The 25,719-nt window shown below is 37.1% G+C and overlaps 1 protein-coding gene, 2 long non-coding RNA genes and 2 other non-coding genes across 5 annotated transcripts; 3 read left to right on the forward strand and 2 right to left on the reverse strand.

The window, feature by feature from the left end:
- The first annotated feature begins 5,942 nt into the window (after positions 1-5,942).
- Positions 5,943-9,496, forward strand: LOC145220440 (uncharacterized). The gene is made up of 2 exons (XR_013858181.1): positions 5,943-8,470; positions 8,818-9,496. It is a non-coding gene; the product is annotated as an uncharacterized LOC145220440 (long non-coding RNA).
- Positions 9,497-11,034: 1,538 nt separating this feature from the next.
- Positions 11,035-11,722, forward strand: LOC145220392 (uncharacterized). The gene is made up of 3 exons (XM_080087632.1): positions 11,035-11,154; positions 11,230-11,330; positions 11,496-11,722. The coding sequence occupies exons 1-3, from the start codon at positions 11,100-11,102 to the stop codon at positions 11,697-11,699; spliced, it is 360 nt and encodes a 119-aa protein (XP_079943758.1). The 5' UTR covers positions 11,035-11,099; the 3' UTR covers positions 11,700-11,722.
- A 4,128-nt stretch (positions 11,723-15,850) lies between these two features.
- On the reverse strand, positions 15,851-15,924 carry Trnas-gga (transfer RNA serine (anticodon GGA)). Its single transcript has one exon. It is a non-coding gene; the product is annotated as a tRNA-Ser (tRNA).
- Positions 15,925-16,309: 385 nt separating this feature from the next.
- Positions 16,310-16,383, forward strand: Trnas-gga (transfer RNA serine (anticodon GGA)). The gene has a single exon. It is a non-coding gene; the product is annotated as a tRNA-Ser (tRNA).
- Positions 16,384-17,478: 1,095 nt separating this feature from the next.
- LOC145220429 (uncharacterized) lies at positions 17,479-18,580 on the reverse strand. Its single transcript, XR_013858170.1, has 2 exons — positions 17,986-18,580; positions 17,479-17,901 (listed from the first exon to the last, which is right to left on the reverse strand). It is a non-coding gene; the product is annotated as an uncharacterized LOC145220429 (long non-coding RNA).
- Between the last annotated feature and the right edge of the window lie 7,139 nt (positions 18,581-25,719).

Genomic DNA, 25,719 nt, shown 5'->3' on the forward strand with positions numbered 1-25,719 from the left:
TTGATAATGATTCCAACCCACCTGACGATGTAGAAATAACTGCTTTAAAAACTCGGGTAACGAAGTTTTAAATGAAGTAGCTGGGATTGGCGCTGATACTCAACTGTTTAAACACTGCGACGAAGTTGATGTAAATGCTTCGTTTGTTCTTTCATTGGAAGAATGGCGTTGTATGGTAAAGAACAGAAAGCCCAATCATTTTTCAAATGACGTGTATGTTGGCATTACAGTTAGACATCTTAGAAAAATATACAGTGCCTGTGTTCCAAACATTGGTAATAACTATCTTTTTAGCGTTGACAGGGTCATGGACATTGTTGATTGTGATAATTGTTTCAAAGAGGGTTGGGTAAACTTTTCTTGTGGTCATAAACGATGTGAATTATGCCAGTGTGGAGTGTGGAGTGAAGTATGTTGTTACATTTTGGTCGTATGTCGATAAAGTTGAGGGTAGAGTAAAAATTTCTGGTAAACGTAATCACCGTCCTGGCAGCAAACGGAGTAGGCGCGTTAGTTGGAAAACAGCATGTAAATTTTGTAAAGTAAGATTAATTCTGCTACAAATCTAAAACAATGATTTAGTGGTCTTTTGACAGCACGATTGCTTCATGTAAAAACAATGCATTTCGTTTGATTTTTTTACTGCCCTTATATTGCGCATGCAATCACCATATTAAAATCGTTTATATGCATTTAAACCTACATTTAACATGTAACCCGGAACTACTTAATTGCTTCCTGTGACACGAAGCCGTAGATCAGTGGTGTCAACAAAAATTTTAGTATTTTGTCAGATTTTTATCTAATTACAATGAATTTCGTTTCTCACTTTTTAAAGTGAAAGCTAATATTTAACTAGGCATTTACAGAAATTTAATTTGCAAACATAAATTAATACGTTATGAATAGAAACGATAGTATATTAAACCGTTCCTCAAACCTCACAGCCACATGCGGCCGTAAACTTATGTTCTTTAAGACGATGTACGGGCGGTTGTGATGCAAATACAATTCCTTCGGCAAAATTTTGATTTTCAAACTGCTCTAAACAGATTTTGTGTTACTGAAAAAAGAGTGTTACTAGCCTATCAGCCATATGCGCCAGACTTTTTGTAGGCCAATTGTGTGCAAACAATGCGAAAAAACATGCACCAAAAGCGTCACAATATATATTACGCATAAGAGTTTCGGGCTGTCACTTCTGAGTTTCAGTTCATTGTCGGACCGATACAGTTCACAATCAGATCTTACCGTTAAAGAAGGGAGTATGGTTTCTTATACGCTGTGCTGCTTATAACTGCGGTTGACATTGTATGCCGTTATAACCGGGCTTGGTTTGGCAGATTATTATTGATTGAAAATTGTAGTTTAATTTTGGAAACGTTTCCACTCTCGCGGACATCGAAGAAAGAACGAAGGGTGCAACCAAATTTTCTTCTCAAAAAATTGCTTGGCAGACGATAGATGCAACTGGATTATGCTTTACCATTTACTTGACTATTGCAATATTTTCTTATGGTTGTTCACACAACAAGTATACAAGTGGAGACAGAAATGTATGGGTTATGTATATGTTGACTAGTGCAGCGTCCATCCTAGTCGTCATATACACCGTGCTTGACTTATGTTTTATAAATGTTGGTTACTTTCTAGGATCAACGAAAACATGTCAAACTTTAACAAAAGTCATGGCCATGGTGCTAGGTTTTAATGCATGTACAGTTTACACATTTCTGTGGTACAAACAACGATGCTTCTACAAAAGTTCGCTTTTAAATCACCTTTACAAATGTTGGATTAAAGTACTAAGTTGGTCGAGCATTGTCTTTCTGAATTCGGGCATATTTACTGCTTGCATTGGATACTCGATTACTCAACGATTTCAGTCATTTGGGTATGGGTGTAAACATGTTGATGGAAATGCTGTGTGGCCTTTAATAGGGGGAAGTGCAATTGATTTTGGTGGCCAGTGCTTACTACTCTTCCTTTTTCTCTATCCATTTAAATGCGCCCAGCAAGGAGTAAATGGCATTGCCGGGTTACAAATGATTAAACGAACAGCTTTTATGTCCCTCCTTTGCATTTCAACTGATATTGTAGCAATACTTAGTAACTTGTATGTGGAGTTAGAGCTATTTGCAGCAGCAATTGCTTGCAACCTATTAGCTCTTGTTTTAACGTTCGAAACTTGGAAGGATATATTGAAATATCCCTTTTCACCTTTCACAAGGCTTGAAACAGTTGATATCGAACATTGATTTATTTTTCACTTAACTGTTATTGGACCATTCTTGAAACTGTTTGCTCGCATATTTCATCCACCCTAGTTTTGTATAATAGTTTCTGTTGCTTCGTTTCCTCTTGAAACTTTCTTTTGTTGCGCATTTTCGGTTTCTACTTCTTGCTAGCAATAACGTGATTGCACAAACATGCGGGCATTGTAAATGTTAGGTGTTCCACAGTCGTATTGCTGTATGACTTCGCTAAAGGTAATGATCGCATTAACTTCACTGAAAACCTGATTCGTACGTTTCTTAATGAATGCGGGTTGAAGATTTGTTGTATTAAAATCTGCTTAAAGCGTCCGACTGCGTTTGGATTGGAATCCAAGAAGGCCGCTGAAAGTCAAAAATCATGTTTGCTGAAAGCATCGTTTTAAACGGCGCCATTACGAAAAATCCTAAGTAAGCATTCACATGTACGCTCGAAAAATATGCTAGACCTACTCACATCAGACAATTTTGCAGACTGGTGGCACAACGAGCAAAGATAGTGATGAAATAGCAGCTAAACATCGGAGATTTATTTCCCCAAATCCTATGGGAAGCACTGAAATGCAACCTTTGCGGTTGCATTATAAAGTATGCAAGCAAAAAGACAGGCTAAAGCACAACAGAGCTGGAAACATTACCCCAACCCCATGATAAGCGTATAACTAGCGAAATCGCGGTAACACAAGAAAAATATGATGAGATTATTAAAAGGTATAGCAAAAGCGCAATAGTAGGAAATAAAGCTCGGTGGGTGGAATATAGAGGTAAAAATATTGCATACTTACTATACCTCGAAAAACGCAGTGGAAAAGAAAGCAATTAAGCGACTAAACCTGACTTCGAAGATAGAAACAGACCAAACCACAATTTTACGCACCCTTCAAGAGTATTTTAAAACGATGTACAGCGCGAACAAAAACTACTCTGCACTATTGGTAAAATATACCACTACATTAATAATATAGCTTGTCCAACACTACACGAGAAAAAAAGCGGAAAATTGACCACCGAGCAATGCCTAGAAGCCCTCACAACAATGAAAAATAACAAATCACGGGGATTAGACTAATTACCAGCGGAATTTTACAAACATTTACTGGTTGTAGCGCCGTGATGAACATAATGTTTTGTCTTAACGAATATCAGCTAGTAGATGAGTCTTATTTATTTCACACAACTATCATAAGGACGCTGTTACAGTGAGAAATGACTTGTATGTGCTTTCTTTCCCTGTTACTAGTTCGTGTCAGTAATCTGACTTCAGTGACTATGACGTAACAAAGCGTCTACCATGATTGGTAAGAAATCTCCAAACGTAACGTGTAATGTCATTAGTGTCGCAATCTTGTACTGACCACGTTTTACAGTTTCTTTCTGTGCTGTAAGCAGCAGTTTAGTTGTCGCAGTTCATAGTTGATTAAGTAATTGAAATGCTGAAACGTCTTAGTTCGTCAAAGTGCCTGTAATTCAGTCCTGCACTCCTAACTGGTTGGTACGTAAATGGAATGTGCAAATTGTATAAGTTAAATGTCGTAATACTATTTGTGTATGACTTAAGAAGTATTGACTTTCTTAACGTGACATATTCCTAAGTGTAAGTTTACCGGCCATATCGAATGTGCGTATTATTGCCGATTTGTGACACGTTTCTGTTCGTTTACCCGATTCGTCAACAAGTGCCCGATTCAAAGCGCTTGTGTTATGAAAAAATCCCCGTTTCTTATCGGGCGGTGTTATAATTTTAGAACATGTGTTATAACACAGCCCGATTTTATAGGCAAGGGTAGTGAAGCAATAAATTTATTTTTTATTGAAAAATATTATAGTTTCTTTGGAAATAATCGCAGGTGAAATGGGTTTTACATGAAATTGGCAGTTAAATGTGAACTGTTGTGACAAAAGCAAACGCATTTTAAGCAGTGAAATAGCAGTACCAGATTCTCCTCGATTGTAAACTGTAAAATACAAAATAGGCCAAGGTTGTTGTATCTTATAGGCATCCATGTTCTGATAACAAATGGAGTAATGAAAAGTGACAATTCAGGGTGGGGGAAGCATTTCTAGTGCTTCATGAAGCAAACTAGGGCCTAGCACACAATCAAATGAAGGACTTGGGACATTGGATTTAAAAAGCAATGATACATGGTAAGTTGTTGTCAATTGTCATGATATGCTTGTCATTCTCAACTGTTTCTATTATTTTAGCAGATGGTAATTTGTTATTTTTTTAGGCATGTTTAAAAATATGGTAGCTCATCTCTAGTGTGATCCTGGTTTTGTAAAACATTGGCTTTCATTTCTACTGGCCTAACTCAAGCAATTTTGTGTAAACTCCTACTTGTCAAATTAAATGTTGCATACACTTTTTCTTTTATTTTTTGTTGCAGAGCATGGATAAGGTTTTTTTTTCATAACAAAGTGTGTTGTAAATATTTGCATTTTATTCCGGCTAATATACTTGTTACATCTCTGAATGTATGCTATTCATTTTTATAGATATCTGACAACTGAAGATACCTACTTAAATATTGGTTACTCATACAGAATGAGTAAGAAAGTAGTCCAAAAGATTATTGTTGAGACTTGTGCTGCAATATGGGACGTTTTTCACAATAAATACTTAACATTACCTGACCAGACAGCTTGGACTAAAATAGCAGATGGTTTTAAAACAATTTGGCATTTTCCTCATTGTGTTGGCTCAATTGATGGTAAGTTAACATTTAGAAACTATTAACAATGATATTTTTACACGAAATTATGTCACAGGGGTAAAACATTGTGCTATTCAATCACCTGTAAAATGTGAATCACAGTTATTTTAATTACAAGAAAAGTTTCAGCATTGTGCTACTAGCAGTGGTAGAGGCCCATTACAATTTCATTATGGTAGCTGTTGGTAGTCATGGTCGTGAGGGTGATGCTGGTGTTTTTCGGAAAATGGTCAACTTAATTTGCCAGAGCCGAAGGCACTACCTGCCTACCTGGTACAACTTCTCCAAAAGTTCCTTATGTGTCTGTTGTAGAAGCTGCATTTGGATTGCATGTAAATCTTATGGAGGTGCAAACCAAACAAGACAAAAGAAATTATATGATTACAGGTGCCTAATTATTTATGTTATACTTACCCCAATTACCCAAATATAGTTGTAAAGTATTTTACAAAAAAAAAAACTTTTTAACATTTTCTCCTCCCAACCCAAGGGCCCGAGTACCTGTCAACATATCCCAACCTAAAGTTTATATGCATCCTACTTTTAGACATTCAAGAGCACGTGGGCGTGTGGAAAATGCATTCGATATGTTGGTTAGGCACTTTCATGTTCTCCGGGCTCCTACCAGAATGGCACCACACAATGCTGATCATGTAGTTAAAGCAATTTGTGTCCTACATAATTGACTGCGAATGGAACAAGAACAGACGAACAAAATTTTAAATGAAGAGATGTTGTTGGGACAAACACCCTACTACCTTTTTCTGGCATTCGTAGAAGCACTGCTGATGCACAGTTGTTCGTGATGCTTTAACAAACTACTTCACGAAGGAAGTTTGCATTGGCAAAATTAACATGTGTTTCGCTACCAATAAACATTTAGCAAGAATGCACCTTTTATTTTACAAAACCTGAACTGCTTTTATTTTTACAAAACTTGAAAAAAAAGGTGTGTGGTGTACCGTGTATTACAGAACAAATAAGCGCAAATATCATACGAGTTACTGTGATTGCATGAACGTTGTATTTCGTCATCGTCACCTTATCAGTGCTCGACCTTGATTGTCATTTGTCGCTATTTAACACCTTTTACCATCTGTACAGTTACGTCATCGTCACCTTTCTCACTATATATATTCACGTGTGTTGTAACGATACCAGGAGGAGAATCAGTGACAAGCTTTCTCTCACATGAGAGACTACCTCTCTCTCTCTGGCTCTAACAATATCGACGATGCTACTAGCTTACTCAATAAACCAACTTTAACGTTCAACGCCGTCCAATATATCGGACTAAGCTCAGACAAGCAGTAGCTCAGATAGTCAAGGAATTAAGGGTGCATAACATCTACAGCGAAAGATACTTCTGTAGTAATAAGTACGACGTCATTAGGACCAATAAAGCCCCTACAGGTGCAATACACTAGGGAACCATACATGTAGGACAAATAATTTTGCTTCTTTTGTCTTTTTTTACACTTGAACACAATCTACACCTTCCGTAAGTTTCAACTGCCTGTAGAAGATGTTGCCCAACATTTTGAAATCGAATTTCAGGTGGGACACAAATTTTCTTCCCATGAGCAGATTTTTTATGGAGATAATAACATGGGTGAATAACTTTTCTTTTTCTTGAGCTAAAGTTGGCAATCAAATACAGGGCAACCTGTTTATTGAACTGCAAATGGGAAGATTTTGGCTTAATGTTATGCCCATCATAATAAACCTGGTGGAGTATGTAAGAGTTGGCTAAACTTGCTTCCAAAATAAAGTAAAACAGTCTATGCCAGTACTTCTTTGATTTTCTTGACACAGAATAATATTCTTTAAGCTGATCAAATCGATCAACTCCTCTCATATATGCTGTGTAATCTTTAATGGCTTTTGGGCAGGATAACTTTGTTCTTGATCCATCTTTCTGTGTCCTTCGATTTGTCTTTCCATTGTATTGCAGTAGTAAGCAGGTTTACTATTCGATTGTCTTTCCATTGTATTGCACAAACATTTTCTATAGTTGAAGACTTTGATTCGCCACGAACAAGATTGCTTTTTTTGTTTGCCCGAACAGTGCCAACTGAAAACATATTTGCCTCATGCAAAAACATTAACAATTCAAATGAAGTGAAAAAATTATCAAAAACAAGAAGTATTGGATGATTCTCATATTGCTCAGTACATATGGTTTTACTGAGTAATTTCACCACTTTACTACCAAGTGAATCACTTGGTTTACCAGATTCAGATGATCTGCCAGTATAAATTTCGAACTGAGATGCATAACCGGTTAATGGGCCATCTCTTACCCAAGCTTTATATCCTCTCTTTATTGGTTTTAGTGGCATATACTGTTTTATTGCATTTCTCCCCTTGAACAAAATCATAGACTCATCAATAGACTGAAAAGATGAATGCCTATTTTCAAACTGTGCAACGTTATCAAAATGATTAATAAGTGGTCGAACTTTATCATAGCCTGAATTTCCTCTCTGGATTGCAGTTGTAATGTCATTGCAGTGAAGAGCCTCAGTGATTTTTTTAAAACGTTTACATGTCATTACTTGGTGAATGGACTCAACACGTAATATTGGATCTCATGACCAAAAGCAATCAACTGAAGGCAATTTGTGGATTCCCATCAAAATGCATGTCCCCACAAATGCTTTCATCTCATCAACTGAAACTGGGGACCAGTATTTAATTCCCTTCTGAACTGCATATTTGTTAGTTTCTTTGATCAAAAAGTTCCACAGCGTATCATTGAAAAATCTCTCAAAAAATGTCCTGAAAGTGTGTCAGACCCAAAGTCATGGGTGGCACTAGTAGAAACTGATGTAGAACCAAAATCTGGGAGCTCATCAAAGAAAGAACAAGGTCTTGAAGACCAACCATTGTCGTCAACAGTGTTTCTGTCTTTTATATCTGAGGTTTGTACATTTTCTCCATCCTCCTCTCAACTAAACAAACTAAGATCAACATCTGTTCTTTCTGTTTGATCATGTGACCTTTTTCTTGTTACTCTAGCTAGCAACTTCCGCTTTTTTATCTTGACTAGTGTACTTTTGTTTGCTCTATGTCTTGTTTCAATGCTGTTACTGGGGCATATCACTTCAACGGTGACCTCCTCCTGTTTGTCTGGTGTGGCACAGAACATTGACTCAGCTAAAACTTCTTCTTCCTCCTCTACTAGATCACCCTCTGCTTCAGAATCACTACAATTTTCTGTTAGTGCAAACAATTTATCTAAAGCTTCATCAGCAGTAAATAATTTTTGCCGTGACATCACTACAGCATGCAGTTTGTACTAAGATGACTCTGTAAAATTCATGTGCAATGTATCTCAAACTTTTACACATATTCCAAAAATATATAATCTTAGAAAACAGTACAAAGTCAAGTCAAGTCAAATTTTATTTGCATAGTCACTTCATCATCACAGTTCCATTGTTGAACGGATACATAAACAGCAAGGACACCGAAAAAAACGTAGGTTATCGAGTCAAGTGTCCTGTTATTTGAATTGTGGTTGAATTCCGTTTTGGGTATGTCCTGCCGTAGGATCGCAACCGGACGTACCCCGCCAGGCTCGTGCGGTCGGTTGCGATAGGTATAAAAACGTTGATACATATTTTTTTCAAATATCTTAGCAAAAGGGGATAGCAGTGAAATTGGTCCGCAGTTAGTGCATTCAACTTGTGAGCCTGATTTATGAATGGGTATTACTTCCGCAATTTTAAGTTCAGTGGGGTATTCCCCATGTTGTATACACCAGTTGAAAGTCTCAGAGAGCATAGGTGAAATAATGCTTTTAACCATTTTGATGTATTTAATAGGAATTTCGTAACTGGGCACAGATTTCTGACTGTCAAGAGTGGATATATACATTTCCACCTCATCTGGGGTAGTGTCATAGAAGAAGGATGATGGCATTATAATGAAGGAATTATCAGGTGGTGGCATAACTGGCTATGGAATGGATGATGCCATATTTGCTCCTATGTTAGCAAAGAACTGATTAAAATTACTAGCAATTGAAACTGGGTCTGTAGTGCATTGTGATATTCCATCTAGTTTTAGTTCTGCAGGAGCTTTGTGTAAAGTTTGTTTTCGTGACAACAAACTATTAATAATTTTCCACATTCCACCAATATCATTTCTGTGATCTGTTAGTTCTTTTTCAATGTATTTATGTTTAGCTTCTCTCAGAATGTGGTTTAGCTTGTTACGATACTGTTTATATTGGTTATGTTTACTTGTACTTGAAAACCCTGACCTACATAAAGCATGATACATTTTATTTTTTGCTTTGATTGATTTATAAATACCCTTACTTATCCAAGGTTTTTTAGCCAATTTTCTTCTTCTGCTCACTGTGGTCAGTGGTGCATGGCGTTGCAGTATTTTGTTAAATACATGGTTAAATGAAGAAAATTGTTGTAATGTAGTTTCAGATAACAGTGGTATTTTTATGACAGCATCTTTTATATCAGAAATAAAATCTTCACTGATAAATCGGGTCTCATTTCTTTTCAGGAATTTTTCTGTTTTATCACAGCAAGTTGAATGCAATAACACAAAAGTTGGCAGGTGGTCAGAAATGTCTGCAGTCAGTATTCCTGATTTGCAGGCAATATTTACATTGTTTGTGTAAATGTGGTCAATAAGAGTTTGGCTGTGGTTCGTCAAACGAGTTGGTTGACATATTAAGGGTGAAAGATCAAAAATTTGTAAAGAATCCAAAAAGTTTTGAATACTTTTTACTTCCTTGTATTGCATGAGATCTATGTTAAAGTCACCACATATATATATACAGGATGGTTGGTATCACTGAGCTTATGCAATACTGATGATAGTGCATCCTGGAACACTTCAAATGAATGTTTGGGATGTCTGTATATTACTCCCAAAAGAGTCCCAATATTACATCTTTTTGTTTCAATTTAAGTTGCAACCAAAGGCTTTCAGTATCTGGGGCAGTAAATTTAATATCAGATCTTATTTTATATAAAATGTGTGATTTTATGTATACTCCTACTCCTCCTGCACTATGTGAAGTATCAGTATGATGGAAATTATATCCCATTATGTCAGTAGCAGTGGTTATGCCATTCAGGGTTATTCTAGTCTCAGATATCATAACAATGTCAGGGGATCTGACCATATCAGACAGGAATTGTTCTAAAGCAGGTTTGTTTTTTCTCAGACTTCGAATGTTTGTGTGCAATATATACATATCTTTGTTGCTAAGTTTCTTTAGGGCATGGTTCAAGGATGCACAATCATAGTAATCTGAATGGGTGTGATCAATGTTTGCCAGTAAACAGGGTGAATATGGTGATTTTACTGGTGAAATAGCATTTACTAGCTCTGAGTTACTGACATTGCTGAATGGTAAATAGGACAATAGGCATCGGGTACAAAAGTATGGGGTGTTATTGTGAAGATTACTTGCACATTTGTTGCATTTCATGTGGAAGAGAAGTGGTAAAAGTTTGTGGGTTTAAATACTACAAGTGTTAACAAATCTTATGCCTCACCAAGTCTTTGTCGCTGTGGATGGCAATGATGTTGCTGTTGTCATCCTTCTTCAGAAATGTCGCTCCGTTCCTAGTCCAGATGTGATGGTACTGGTGCTCCCTCTTAAACCGGAGACAGTTGTTAAATCTCTCACGGTTCTTCTTTGTCAGACTCTCGTTGATGAAAATTTGATTCCCAGGGGCTACACCTTTGTTGGATTGTTTCAGCCTATACCGGTTGGAGTAAATGGCATCTCTCACTTTCCGGCTCATGTCAGGCTTGGAGATGGTGATCCCTAGCCTCTTCACAGCAGAGATGACTAAGTCATCTGTGCACTCCGTTTCCGAATAGGGAATGCCTTTGAACTCCAAGCATGGTCTTCTGCCATATTACTCGAGATCATTTAAGTTCTCTGCATTGGCGATTGTTTGCACTTGTAGTTCTTTTACAGCCTTTTTGAGTTCCTTATTTTCAGTTTTTAGAAGTTTCATCTCAGTCTATTAGCAGTTGACATTCTGGTCAAAATATAATTTATTTGCTTAAAAACCACACCACAAGCAAAGATAAAATAATTCTTGTGTTTAGAACTGTCAACAATATGCCCATGCTGGATCTTACCAATTCTGAAGTGGTCGAAGATTCAAATTTGATTGGTTAGTGTAATTTTTTGTTGTATTGCATTTGGTATGTGCTCAAATTAAAAAAAAATACTTTTAAAACTTGTTAAGACCTTGAATGTGTGGATGAAACATTTTCTGAAGAAACAAGATCTTCAACACCTTCATCAAGCAGCAGTAGTAATGCAACAAAGAAACGGCATGAATTTCAGGTATGTTTGATATAATTTTTTTTTTAACTTTGATATTTGCCATTTAACTGAAAAAAAAATGGTTTGTAAATAAATTTGTCAGAATGTTAAAACACTTTTCATAAATAGTGTTAATGAATCAAAAATTTGTTGCCACTTGAATTTGATTTTATGTTTTGTTTTAAGGAAAGGCTGTTTTCAATGTTTGAAAAAAATCATGAAGCTATTGCAGCAGTGACCTCTATACAAACGCAGCAAGTTCACACTGAAAATGCAGCAAACCAATTTGGCAAGTTGGTTAGCCTTAAATTAGAAGCACTGCCAGCAGCTAAGGCAGATCAAGCAATGGCTCACATTTTGCAATATTTATGTGACTTGCAGTATTCTTAATGTGATAACCTTTCTCAATGACAATCTTGGATACTGACTGCTGTGTCTTTTGATGTGCTGTAGTCTGTACATTTGTTAACATTTTCTTTAAATGTAAATGTATATTGAAATACAACCCATAACACAACAAAGTTTGCATTTAAAACTTAAGATCTATTGGCTATGCTATCCTGCCATGGTAATCGTCCTGCGGGTGAATTAAAATATTCTTTAAATTCGTCTCGTATGTGTGATGCAGCTCTCGTGTAATTGTTAGAGCTCATTTGTCCAAGTGGAAATAGGTTTCCTCCCAAGTCTTCCACTCTCCATCTTCCTGGAATAACAACACCATTGTCCTCTCTGTCCACATGACATGGTGGACAGTATAAATAACTTCTTGGCTGGTTATGTTGTTTTTGCAAAAAGTTGTGAAGGCAACATGCAGTCTTGGTTATTAAAACAGCCTTTTCTACATCGGCTATTATTGGGCGTTTGAACACTCTCCAACGAGTTACAAGTAATCCAAATGTGTTTTCAATGACACGTCGGGCTCTTGACAAACGGTAATTGAAAACACGCCTTTCTGCAGACAAGTAATGACCTGGATATGGTCTCATCATATTTTGCTTTAAAGGAAAAGCTGCATCACCTACGAAGCAATAAGGCACAGAAACTGAAGTGTTCCTGATATTCTCTGGAGGTGGAAAAGGAAGCTTATCACTAAGAAAATCTTTACCAAAACTTGAGTTTGCAAATACTCCTCCATCACTGTGCCTCCCGGAATCACCAATATCTACCACAGAAAAGCAGTAATCTGCTGAACTTACTGCTAATAAGATAATGCTGTGGTAACCCTTATAGTTGAAGAATTCTGACCCTGAATGAGGTGGCGACTGTATTGCAATATGTTTGCCATCTATTGCTCCCATACACATAGGAAAATCCCACTGCTTTTCAAACTGTGCTGCAATTTCTCGCCATTCAGCTTGTGAATTTGGCATCCGTAAACAAATTGACTCTAAAGCATAACATATTGCTCTGCATGTCTCTGATATGATGTTACATAAGGTGGAGCGACCAACACGGTAGTTAAATGCAATTGTTTGTTGAGAATCACCTGTAGCTAGGTATCTGCAACAAAAACACTTAAAAATTTAGAACAAAAATTACTTACTCAAAAACCATACAAAAAATCACCTTAATGTTAGAGCCAATCTCTGAGAGGATGATATCGGCTTTCTCCATCGCGTCGTTTGCTTTTTTATATGTGGAGAAACCAATGAAAGCAAGTAGTCAAATGTAGACACATCCATCCTAAAATATCTGTGAAAGCTTTCTCCATCATTCCTCATGTGCCTCACAAGGATTTGTTCCCCTTGACTTTCCCGTCTTTGCAAAATGGGCCTCACCCACCACCTTTCACAAAATTAACCTTACATGATGTTGTAATGCAAAAATACAGCTTATTGTAATTTGTAAGTATTTGCTTAGGTTAAAAAATAATGTAACATAGCAAATGCAAATTTTCTGACGTATCTCCGGTTCTTTGCTTCTGAACTTTTGAAGTACAAATACAACAACAAACTCTGTTCTTCCAACAGCAACAAAATTGCGTTGTTGTACATACCGATAAAGCACTACAGTCAGCCTTTTTTATTGAACTGAAATATTCCTACCTAAAACATAAGTGGTGTGAACTACCTAGCGGTTAGCGTGTCGCGGAAGACTATCCGGCGAAGCGCGACGCAAACCGTTGCCGTCAAGCGCGACGCAAACCGTTGCCGTCAAGCGCGTCTTGTGTGAACCGGCCTTTAGGGTGTAGATGGTTTGCAGACCGTTATCAAGCGTAGCATCGCGCATATATTCTTGTTTGGTCCGTTACCAATATTTGACATGGCAGTTTAATTCTACTAAAAAGTTAGGGCCGCAAAGTTAAATGTTACTTGCTTTTTTATTATGTATTTAGTGATATTTTTCTTTACCATTACCTAAGCCCTCTTTAAGTTTCAATAGATCGCCAAGATGCAAGAAATACAAAGCGGAAGACCGTCCAACTTCATTGATGCGCATCTTATGCCAGATGACCACACGGCAAATTTCAAACCAGTCGCCATGCAAACGAGCCAAGTTTTTTTTTTTTCTTTTCAAGACTGCTACAAAGTCGTCATTGAGGAATGGACGACAGATGCTGGCAACCTCGCTTCTGTTGGAACGTGCACGCGGGTACATCGCAATCTGCGCATCATGAACTATAGACAATGTATTTTCATGGTTGGAATTTCAAACGGAAAGGAACAAGAAGAAGATATGGAACAGAAGGACTTATATCAGACAATCCGAAAACCATTTTAAGCGAGGGGGATTCTGTAGCAATGCGTATTTTTGTTGTAGCGGCAAATCTGACACGTCAAAGCATATTTTGTCTTTCCCTTAAAGTCTAACAGCCATAGATTGCGTTTTCTAAAACTACACGCGCTAGCACTTACGCAATCGTAAAAACGTTTCTTGTAGCCGCCTTCCGTGTACGATAATCATTTCCTTTGTTTGGAGCAACACTACCCTTGCCCCGAGTTATAATATCACGTTGTCGCTTGACTATATATTTGCGTTTGCTAATTCAATAAAAGAGTTCTTTATTTTTGGAGTCAGATCGCGCATTTCCTTCTTTAACTAAACGTCGGATAAAACTTGTGTCATTTGCCACACTCTATGAAAAAAGAACAAGCTTATTGCATCCTGATAAATCTTCTGAAGTGACTGTTACTTCCCAATGCAAAAAAAGTAAGTACTTCGCGGCCAAATGCATTTCTCAACTTTAGCCCGAAATACAAGCCCGTGTTTATGCCTAAGTTTGGGGTTGAGGCAAAGAATCTTAAAATCTTCTCTGCAAAAAGTACTCCATGTTCAAAATGAGCTAGAAAAAACATTATCTCCATTGTTGTTTATTCTTCACGTTGCAACCATGATCATGATTTCATTCTTAGGTGAAAACCTGGAATCAAAACAAACCAGTTTCGTCAATTTTTGTAAACTAACCTAACCGGCTTACAAAAAAGTTAAAATATCGTCAATTTTCATTTCCCAGCCAAGATTTGTTGAAATGTGTCCGAGTCATTTTCTGTGCTAGTGCTACATTTTGGATAGGGAAAAACCTTTTTTTATCATTCAGGCTATTTGGCAAGAATTTTTAGCTGCACTTCATCTCATAGTGTTTGTATCCTGAAAGGAATTCACTTTCAAGATTCAACAGACATTTCACAAAGTTTCTGGCAGGCGGTTGTCTTAAACTGAAAATACTATTTCCAGATGCTCAGCTGAATATTATAATGACATTGAAGAACCAGAATCAGACGTTTTAACAATATCTGTTGTCATCATCAGTGCAGAAGATGACAACAGGTCCTATGCAACCTGTAATAACTAAATATGATGAGCACTTGCAAAAGTTTGGAGTAGGGAAACGCAAATGAGTTGATAAAGCAGTAGCTTCTACTCAAATGCCAAACAAATAGGAACTTTAACACCAACAACTATCTAGGCGATTTTTGAAAATTTATGGCAAAATTTGAAAGGTTGAGGTCAAGTTTCGCCAAAAGTGGCATATTTTTCTACATTGAATTTCCTGAGAATTTATAAAAACAATCCAGTTCGATTGGATTTCCGAGAAATGTTTAAATTTAGTGCATTCGGAAACAATGGACCCGCATGCACGCATAAACAGAGTGAAAAGAAAAGATAATTTTACACTAAATAATCTAAAAAAAAGCTGTCCAACATAAAATCGAATACCTACAATGCCAATACGAAAAAAAAATTAATTCAAGAGAGTTGAAAGAATTAGAGCCATGTCTGAATCCCAAGTTGAAAAAGAAAACCTGCAACTATTGTATGGAGATATTTTCTGAAGGGTGATCTGTAGACTAAGCTGAAGACCGGCTGTAATGATTGGTCTCCTGTCCAAACCTAACAGCTGACAGGTTCTAAATCCATTCGCGTTTAACCAGTGTAAACTTAAACGAGTTCTGTATTAAGTATTTGAATGTCGTTTTTGTGCAAAGTACCGGATTAACAAAGACTGTCACAGTACGCCAGGCCCATTGAAGGCGCTATACCGAATCAGCCGGTCACCAAGCATTCACCACCATATGGCAAGGCGTAGGCTAGAAAAATCTAGCCTGCGGTGGGATTCAAACCCACGACAGGAGTCTTTCCGGGACTCGCGCTCTACCAACTGAGCTACACAGGCTCAGTGGAGAATCCGCCGAAAGTCGAATCACAAGCACCGTTGCCTGCCTCGTATGCTGCACTAAGTGGGTTCTCCTGTCGTGGGTTCGAATCCCACCGCAGGCTAGATTTTTCTAGCCTACGCCTTGCCATATGGTGGTGAATGCTTGGTGACCGGCTGATTCGGTATAGCGCCTTCAATGGGCCTGGCGTACTGTGATTTATATATGAGTCTGCCGTGATCGCTGGTCTGCATAGACGCTTCAGGGCTGATCCCAGTTATGAATTTATGTTCATCTTAACTGATACTGGTCAATCTGGCGATCCCCTACTACGAAGCTGACATGTGCAGCATACGAGGCAGGCAACGGTGCTTGTGATTCGACTTTCGGTGGATTCTCCACTGAGCCTGTGTAGCTCAGTTGGTAGAGCGCGAGTCCCGGAAAGACTCCTGTCGTGGGTTCGAATCCCACCGCAGGCTAGATTTTTCTAGCCTACGCCTTGCCATATGGTGGTGAATGCTTGGTGACCGGCTGATTCGGTATAGCGCCTTCAATGGGCCTGGCGTACTGTGATTTATATATGAGTCTGCCGTGATCGCTGGTCTGCATAGACGCTTCAGGGCTGATCCCAGTTATGAATTTGTGTTCATCTTAACTAACAAAGACTGTATTACATTGTACTGCCTGAACTGCTGATTGTGTTCTTCTACAGCGGCTATAACGTCATAATCGTTTTGTTAGTTTATTTATTTCAAGTTGTCCGTATTGTTGCATTTGGACAACAGTAAGGGTTGTTTTGAATACTTCGGTGACTTAGGCCAACAATTCGTAGATAATTCGATTAGCGGCGTGGAGGCGGTTTTGCACTACAGTATTAAAAATTATCAAGCGCTTAAGTCAGTTTGTAATCGTACGTGAAAAAAAAACATCTATAAATGTATTTTTAGTTGCCATAAACTTATAAGCAGAAACTAAAAATGTCCGCAGAAAAACGTAGTAAATTTGTCGTCGGTAATGGGTATGGGAAATGTAACGTTCAAGGTTGTATACACACCATATGGGAAAGATTTGAGTGCGAGTGGTTTTGTAGTGGTTGGCATGCGAAAGCGTTAGATTTAACATCACGAACTTATAAAATTGCCCAAAGCCATATGTCATTTCAACGCATAGCGTATTTGTGTGTCCTAAATTTCGTGTTTGTGCGTTGGGGATTTGACTGTGTAATCAATGTTTGTGGAATCCACAGCAGAAGACAAAAAATGATAATCAAGAAGAAACACCGATTTACACCTTTACTACAGCAGACCATGGCTCAAATGTTTTGAGAAGTTCACAACTGTTTGAGAGACATTGCAGAAGCATGCGAACAATCTCAGCTCTTAAATATCTACATTGATGACACGACTCCAACTTGAATCTAATAACGACGATGTACTAATACAGAAATCGTCCTGATCCACGGGTGCTCAACAGACGATTTCAGTCATATATATATAAACATTAATTAGCCGCCAAATTAAGCACACACTTAAATCAGTCTGTATATTTCTTATTGCAAAACACTTTGGAAATCGATTTCGCCTATATATGAAATCGTTAGTCCTAAACAGGAAATAAATAAATCACGTTATATAATCATAAAACTGTAAAAGAGTAATAGCGCATATGGGTGGGTATGTTGTGGATCGCCAAAACTTTTTATACAACAACTTGAACTACAACTCCATGCGACAGAGTTTGAGGAAACATAAAAAAACTGGTCAAAGACTTTTACAAAAGCTATTGTAATTTGCCGGTCCAATAAAGATGGGAAAACTGTCATTTTGAATCTGGATGACCCTACAACACAGTAATGCAGAGCTAAGCAGCTTTCAGAAATTACTACCGATGACATCGACAAATGCCTGAGGGACAAGCGACAAAAATGCGATTCCTTCATGTCTTCTCTACATTCTTCGGCAGTAATCGACGATGACATGCTGCTCAGAACTGTTGGTCTAAAGAATTTTAGTGGAATTTACCACCATGTGCACGGCGCGCAAGCCAAGTTCTTTGCTGGATCGCAGCCAGCTTATGCTTACCCATATTTCGAAACACACAAACTTGAACAAAACACCCTCCACGCCACAAGTATCCTTGACATCCCAGTCACACTTTTGCATTTCTCAGGTAATATCAGCATATCTGGAGTGACGGCCTTCTTGGAGCATTTATTAGAGTCAACCAGCATTCGTTACCGCCAATCAGGTGTTAATGAGTACTGTGGAGACAGCAAGGACTTTGCATCAAACTTGAGCGATGAAAAGTAAGTCTCGTACACCCAAAGTGGGTAAAACACTTCTCCTGGTGGCGGCAGATATAACCAGCCTTTATTTCAACCTTGACCACAATCTGCTTAAACAAGCTTTAGTCCATTGCTTGCAACACCACTCCAGCTTCAATCCGCAAAACCTTGACTAATCTCACTATGTTTACGATCGAAAGTATTGTCACTCAGTACCAAGACGGATTCTACAAACAACTGAAAGGAATCGTCACTGGGAATAACCACTCAGTCTCAATTGCGAATATTGCAGTTCACTGTATCATCAAAGACCAGGAGCGTTTAGTGCTTTCTCGAACTGCTCCAAAAAGAAATTATCAAAAAGATTATCAAAAAAAGGAGCCTAAGCTAGGCTACATGCTAATTACGACAAAACAGACGAAAAATTGAAGAAAATTACGCAACGTTTAAAATAGGTAAATGCGACACCACCAAATACGTTTATTTTGTTTAAACTTGCTCCTTGAGCACTGATCAGTTTTTTGCTCAGCTTTAGAAAAAGCGATTTTTACCGTGCGGTGCCGCAAAACTTTCACCACTCTTCCAGTCAGCAGTCACGCTTGGTTGCGTTACTTATTACCTGATCCACTCGGCTGTCGGTTAGTTTTCTTTGCCTGTTCGGAAGCGAATAGCGATGCCCAACAAAAAAAAGTGAACACTCCGAATTTTCTTGTTTTTTTTTTTATAGGAAATCTGCTTAAAATTTTTTTCCAGAAATGAATCTGCATTCTTCATCTACAGCTACAATGGGCAAAGTTACACTTTTTGCTTGGGACATTTCATTAGTTGATCAATTTTTTCTACAAGCGTTGTACTGATGTTACAAGACAAGGAATTGTTTTATCCATATCTCGAAGTTGATAGTTGCAGTGACAATTGATGTGTTATTCTGGTTCTGTACATTTTCTTTCTTTCTTAGGCACTGCAAACAATCCTTTGCAACATATATGGTATGTGGTCAACTACCTGTAAATAAAACGTATAAACTACTTGTCTTGGATCGATAGATACTGTTTTTATCAGAGGGGAAGGGGTAGCTTGGTTTTCAGAATCAGTTACGTCTTCTTCATCAGCAGTTAGGCCAGCTTTAAACAGCGATCATTTGTGTCCAAATACAACCCAATTAAATACTACCCGTCAATACTTAATGTTTCTCTTACTAATAAATAATTGCAAGCATCGTACGTGATTGACACAAAATTTCACATGCATAATTAGGCCAATCTTTCTTTGCTTCCATCCGCTCCTTATCCATAGATTAAATATCCCCCGTTCATGGGCTTAAATTTCCGTTTGCAATTACACCACAAACTTTCAATATCGTTAGTGTGTACTCAGGCTGGAGTAACAAAACGATACGAATGATCTACAGTTTGATGTTGGTACTGTTGTGGCAAACTTGCAAACAAATATATTAGTAATTATATCGCAAAAAAAACGGATAAAAACAACTTATGTTAGATTTGTAAGCAGCCCATTCATCTGACCAGATTGGCCATTATTTTTAATAACTACCTTTCATTGTCGTCAATCTCCCGATAAGTGTCGTTTGCAACGTCAATTTTTGATGAATTGTCTGAAAATAAAGGTTCGAAAATTGTAACTAAATTTTACATACTTAAGCCGATTATTTTTTTACTTGTAAGTAAAAAGTTTTTACAAAGTTAAAGTTGTTCATAAACTGCATTGTCGTGGTGTTGTAGAGGTTGTACTGTCAGCCCATTCATCTGGCCATGAGTAGGCCATCCGCATCTATTTGGGCCGACAAGCCACTTATTAAAAAAATATCAGATTGCACAAACTTTACCTTGACTAAATTTCAACTATGGCCCCTCGATTGTGGGAAACTTTATCCAAGATGGCTATTCCAAATGTAAATAACTACAAAAGATTGGATAACTTTTTCCGAACATCAAAACATTCAATAACACTGGAACTCGTCTGTTTAAAGATGATTGTTTGCAATTACGCTTTTAAATAATTGAAGCAGGGAACTGGTCTTAGTAAAACGCCATCACACCACGTCAAAGTGCCAGTTATTGTGATGGAAAAACGTTTCCTGACGGGGAAAGTGTTGTTTTGTATTTTCTTTAACACGAGGACTCTGAGCTCATGTGGCACTTGGTCCAAAGAGTATTAAAAACATGAGTGGAACCTCTGACGTAACAATGGACTTTTAGGGCTTTTCCTTCGTCCTGCGTCACGGTTCAGTGCATAGAAGTTTGATCAGCATTTTGTTGTAGTTCGCTTGTGTTCTATGCGTTATTTTTGCTTAAAAATGTAAACGGTTAAGCGTATAGCGCGCAAAACGATACGAAATTGTCATCGCATGTTTCCATCTCTGATGCTAAAGAAACAAACTTTTAAAAGAATGTTTACGATGGTATAATTATACCTCGTACTGAAACAGGTTTTGTGCAACAAGGAAGAGAAATTGTTTGTAAATATAAAGCAAATTGGGTCAGAGCCTATTTGTCAGGTGCATAAAGTTTTCACCGATGAATTTTAGAATTCCGACCAAAAACAAGAAGCATTTTTTTATTTTCAATGGAAACCTAAACTATGGTTTAGCTACAAATCACTGAAAGCAGCAAAGGTAAGTGTATTTTTGACTATTTCATTTGAACTTTCATTGCCTGCCAGGCAATCTGATGAGCTCTAACAGAGCGAATAAGTTCTACAACTTTCTATTTTTAGGTAATAATTTAATCATAAAATATGTCTAAGCTTTGCTGTCTGCCACAATGCGACAACCGGACACCCCAATTCACTTTATTTCATGTTCCAAACAAAAAATATACAAATTCATCACAGTTCCAATGGGCTGATAGCCTTGAAAAAATTATTCTTGGGTATAGAAGTGATCAACATATCAAGGAGCTATACAAAAAAGACACCGTTAGAATTTGTGAAATTCACTTTAAACCAGCGGACATTGTTACAAGTTGGTATTTGCTTTTTTACCCAGTTTCAACTTATTTGTAATTTTAGTGCCAAATTGAGTTTAAAATTTTTTTTTCTTTATTTAATAGAAGCCAGGCGTAAACAGCTGAAGATTGGAAGTCTTCCAACACAAAATATGCCCCACAAAAGTATTAAAAATGAAAAAAAGTGTCAGGCAACCACCATCAGATGGCAATGGCAAAATGGCAAAAATCCCAAATGGTTGGGAAAAAAAAGTTTTTGAAGACAAAGTTTGTTTAGTCTTCAAAGATGACCATGATCAGCCCAAATATTTAGTTGCTGTGAATTCAGAATTTGCAGTAAATGCCAGTTATTATGGATGGGGAGGTAAAGCCAGTCACATAGAAAAGTTGTGTGTCAGGAGTGTAACCATGAGCCAACTTCTTGAAAGTATATCAGCATCAAATATTTGTCAAGGAAGCACAGGATTAGGTTCCGTCCCACATTACACCACCAAACAGGGAGACCCACTGAGTACGAACTTGATGCCCTGTGTGAAAATTATAGCAAACCGGTGAGGTTTAATATTCCCTTTTGTGTAAAACATTAAAACTTGCATTGTTTAAAATGTATTTTCCTGCAGTTCATCAGCTTGCTCCATTTTTATTACTGGTTCAACGCAATGTTCCAACTGTTCATCCTTAGATATGAACGATAACCGTAACAATAACAGAAGACAGAAGTATCTGAAAAACACTACATTACAAAAAGTGCAATTAGGACATTGTTTGAAAGAAAGAGTGCAGAGCACATTAAGAGTAAAAACCAAGAGGTAACACTTTTTAAAAACAAGTTGATAGTTTACCACAGGTAGTTAACTATTTTATAGAATTTCTGAACTAGAAGAAGAGGTAAAGGCTTTTTTGCAACAAGACAAGGATTGTGTTGGTGTAGACAATGACATGTCTAATGATTTTCAAATGATAGTAGAAAGTGGTATGACATTTTTTAGTCACAGCTGACCAAACATTTTAGGCATTTTATACACATTTTGTAGCAACTCAAGCAGGTGAGGTTGATGATTTCCACAAAATCTTTTGGGAGGAACAAATCAAACTGAACAAGAAAAATGCAAGTGGTGAACGATATCACCCAGAAATTATAAAGTGAGAATATTTGTAACATATGGGCAATTTTTTTTATTTATTTATTACCACTTAACAAAGCTTTGTAATCAGGTTTTGTTTGAGTTTGGCAAGTAAAAGCAAAGCTGCATACAATGAACTTCGCAGCAGTGGTATTCTTCGCTTACCAAGTGCCAGGACTTTGAATGACTACAGGTTAATAGGCAACATGACATAAGCACATAGAAAATATAATTTGCTATCCAATATTGCTACAGACATGTTTATCGAACTTCACCCGGAATACAACAACATGTTATTAATGATCTTAAAGAAAAATGTCAGTTACTTCAACCACACCAACGCTTTTTAACAGTTTCTGTGGATGAAATGAAAGGTATTTATTCTGAAATCTCTAATTTTTTTGGAACTATTGTTTATCTTTGTATCTTAGTGAAAGAATCAATTGTGTACGATGCAAATTCAGATTCCATGATTGGATTTGTAGATTTAGGTTCTTGTCGGGTTCAAAACCAAGTTGCTGCAACCCATGCATTGCAGTTTTATGCCCGATCAATCCTATTCAATTTCTCCAGGCCTGTTGCTTTTTTTGCCACAAACAAACTTCAGGCATGGCAGCTTACCAGTATTGTTTGGGAGGTAATTGAATGTTTGGTTAGCTGTGGATTTGAGGTACTTGCATTGATTGCTGATGGTGCATCGTGCAACAGAAAAATGTTTGCCAACTTAAATAATCTAAATCTGGAAATTCCTTACAAATGTTGCAATTTGTACAGCCAAGATGTTCCACTTTTTCTTATTTGTGATCCACCACATCTTTTGAAAACAACATGTAATAATATCAGGTCCAGCTCTGCAACGGGAACCAAAATGTTAAAGTTTAAAGACCACTTCATTCTGTGGGAGCACTTCAAAAAGTGCCATATCTATTCAAGTCCAATGAATTGCGCTCATGCAAGTTAGGAGAGGCACACTTTTCTTTCAAAAGTTTTGCTAAAATGAGGGTGTGTTATGCAGCACAGTTGCTTTCCAATTCGGTTTCCCAACTAATGAAGAGTCGTGGTGGTTCTGAGATGTCAGCAAGTGCTTGGTTTGCTGCATTGATGAACAGGTGGTTCGATTTGATGAACACAAGATTAAATTATGGATACAATTCAGATCTAAAACCTTTCAACAAAAATAATGACCCCCGCCTAGATTGGCTGATGAACACTTTCTTGTCAAGTTTAGATGAGTGGAAGACCAATGCCGAGAGCAATAATTTAAGGGAGCAAGCCATGAAATTTTTGTCATGGCAAACATACACAGGGTTGGTTGCTACAACAAAAGGAATGGTGGAAATGGTGCGGTATCTTTTGCAGGTGATTCCAGAAGGAAGCTATGTTTTGACAAAAAGAATCAACCAGGATCCACTTGAAGCTTACTTTGGTGCAATGAGGCAAATTGGGCGACGTTCAGAAATGCCCGATTTAAATCAATACTCTCAGTTTGAAAACATTATTGTAGGACAAAAGTATTTGAAATCAGTTAAAGGATCTAATGTGAAGCGATGCATTGACTGGAAGGATGGTCCTGTTTCACACAGTCCTTTGCAAAAAAGAAAAAAAATCCAAGCTCCTCAGCAGATCACCTTTGGTAAACCTCAACAATAGTCAGTTGTTTACCATGTCAGAACCGTTACACATTAAAAAAATATCTAACCTGTATTAAAAAATACAAATTATTCAGGTAACATGGATGGTAAAAATATTCAGGTGACTACATTGCTGCTTGTTTGGAAACATTGTAAATATCAAAAAAGATCATATTATCAATAGTGCTCTAGAAAAAAATGTCACAGCTTTTGTACAAAAATGAGCAACATATTTTTCATAAACATACATACAATGGAAATGTAAAAGATAAAATCTTTAAAAAAAACATAATTATTTCATTTTTTTTCGCAAACTAACATTTTGATCAAAATTTAAGTGGAGTGTGAAATTTAACTTCTTAGCTTTTTGATAACAACGGATTTTTATGTATTGTTGACAAATTTTCACAACAATCTCATAAAGACCAGAATTGTCAAGCAAAGTGGGAAACAGTTGTTTTAAAATATCCACATCAATTGATTTAAAAACATTCAACAAGACATCTTCAAAACCACTATGTTTGCGAAAGTTACATTCCAAATACAACAACATGTCTTAACTTTTTATTTGGAACAACTAGTTGACCATACTTTTCATTATTTTTTGCCAAAATTAGAGAATCTTCATCTAATGAAGAAAAATCCCCTTTCAAACTTTGCAAAATAAACTGTTTGCTAGTGGAAAGTGTTTTTTTAGAAAGTCTTTGCAAAATATAACCTTTTGCAAATATAACTGTAGCTGTTATCGCGTGTATTTTTTGTTACGTTTTTCTAAATGCAATAATTTCGTGGTGGCGGTCGCAAAATTATGAGCTGAATTTTTAATGCCACATATTCAACTCAAAATATGGTGGAGATACTAACGGAGGAACTCAGAGTAGCCAGGTTTGCTAATTTCTGGCAGGTGGCGCACACAAATAATTTAAATGCAATTTGTGTAAAACTGCTGACGGTTATTAGGGTTGGTCTGAGGTTTCATAATAATAATAATAAAATGAACCCAAAAACCTAATTTTTTGTGTTAAATTGAGTCAACGTCATCCCAGTCTCACCGTTTTTTTTCTCAAATAACACCTGCCGCAAGTTAGCAAACCTGACTCCGCGGGTTTGGTTCCTATTCGACTGCCTAAATTATTTTACCTTGGACAAAGGTTTTCGTCTTTAAAACTATATTTAGGCTAAAGAATGTTTGTCATCTTAGCCGCTTTTGTCCACGTTTGGCTTTTTAATCTACGCACAACGTTTTCGAAATGGTCCGGCAAATTTCACCAATTTTCTGAGGGGGTGGCAAAACACCAAACACCCCCATATAACATCACCATTTTATATGCGTTACAAAATTCAGTATGACACATTTAAAGGCAGTAATATTTATTGTGAAAATTGTGATGTTAAAAAATGGCCGGAAAGAAATCGGTACTGTTCTGATTTGTTTTGCAATAAACTAATTGCAATAGTTTTAAGTCGAATTTGTGCCACATCTTGTATGATGACTGGAAATCTTGGCCGTCATGCATTAGTTGGATCTTTACAGGACAACAAATTATTGTATGAAAAATATTTATTGTTTTATGAAAAGCTGCGAAGTAAAAATGTAAATTTTATATATGTGTACAAATACTCCATATCCACGGTTCTCAAAAGAGATATTAGAAGCTGAGGAAAACAACCGGATTCCAGTGGTCCGTTCGAAGTTAAGACGAGAATCTGCAAGATTTTTGTTAACTATGAAGCATGATTTGCCGAACGAATACGACAAACTGTGCCTACACCTAATTAAAAGGTTTCCTTAGTTGGAAGATCCTTTTAT

This window comes from Phallusia mammillata, chromosome 3 (genome assembly GCF_965637545.1).
Source record: "Phallusia mammillata chromosome 3, kaPhaMamm4.hap1.1, whole genome shotgun sequence".
In the NCBI taxonomy this organism is placed as follows: domain Eukaryota; kingdom Metazoa; phylum Chordata; class Ascidiacea; order Phlebobranchia; family Ascidiidae; genus Phallusia; species Phallusia mammillata.

Excerpts from the sequence above, each read along its gene's own strand:
- LOC145220392 (XM_080087632.1), top strand. The coding sequence starts at position 11,100 with ATGCCCATGCTGGATCTTACCAATTCTGAAGTGGTCGAAGATTCAAAT. Across the intron at positions 11,155-11,229 it reads CGAAGATTCAAATTTGATTG|ACCTTGAATGTGTGGATGAA; the intron begins GTTAGTGTAATT and ends AAACTTGTTAAG. Across the intron at positions 11,331-11,495 it reads AGAAACGGCATGAATTTCAG|GAAAGGCTGTTTTCAATGTT; the intron begins GTATGTTTGATA and ends TTTTGTTTTAAG.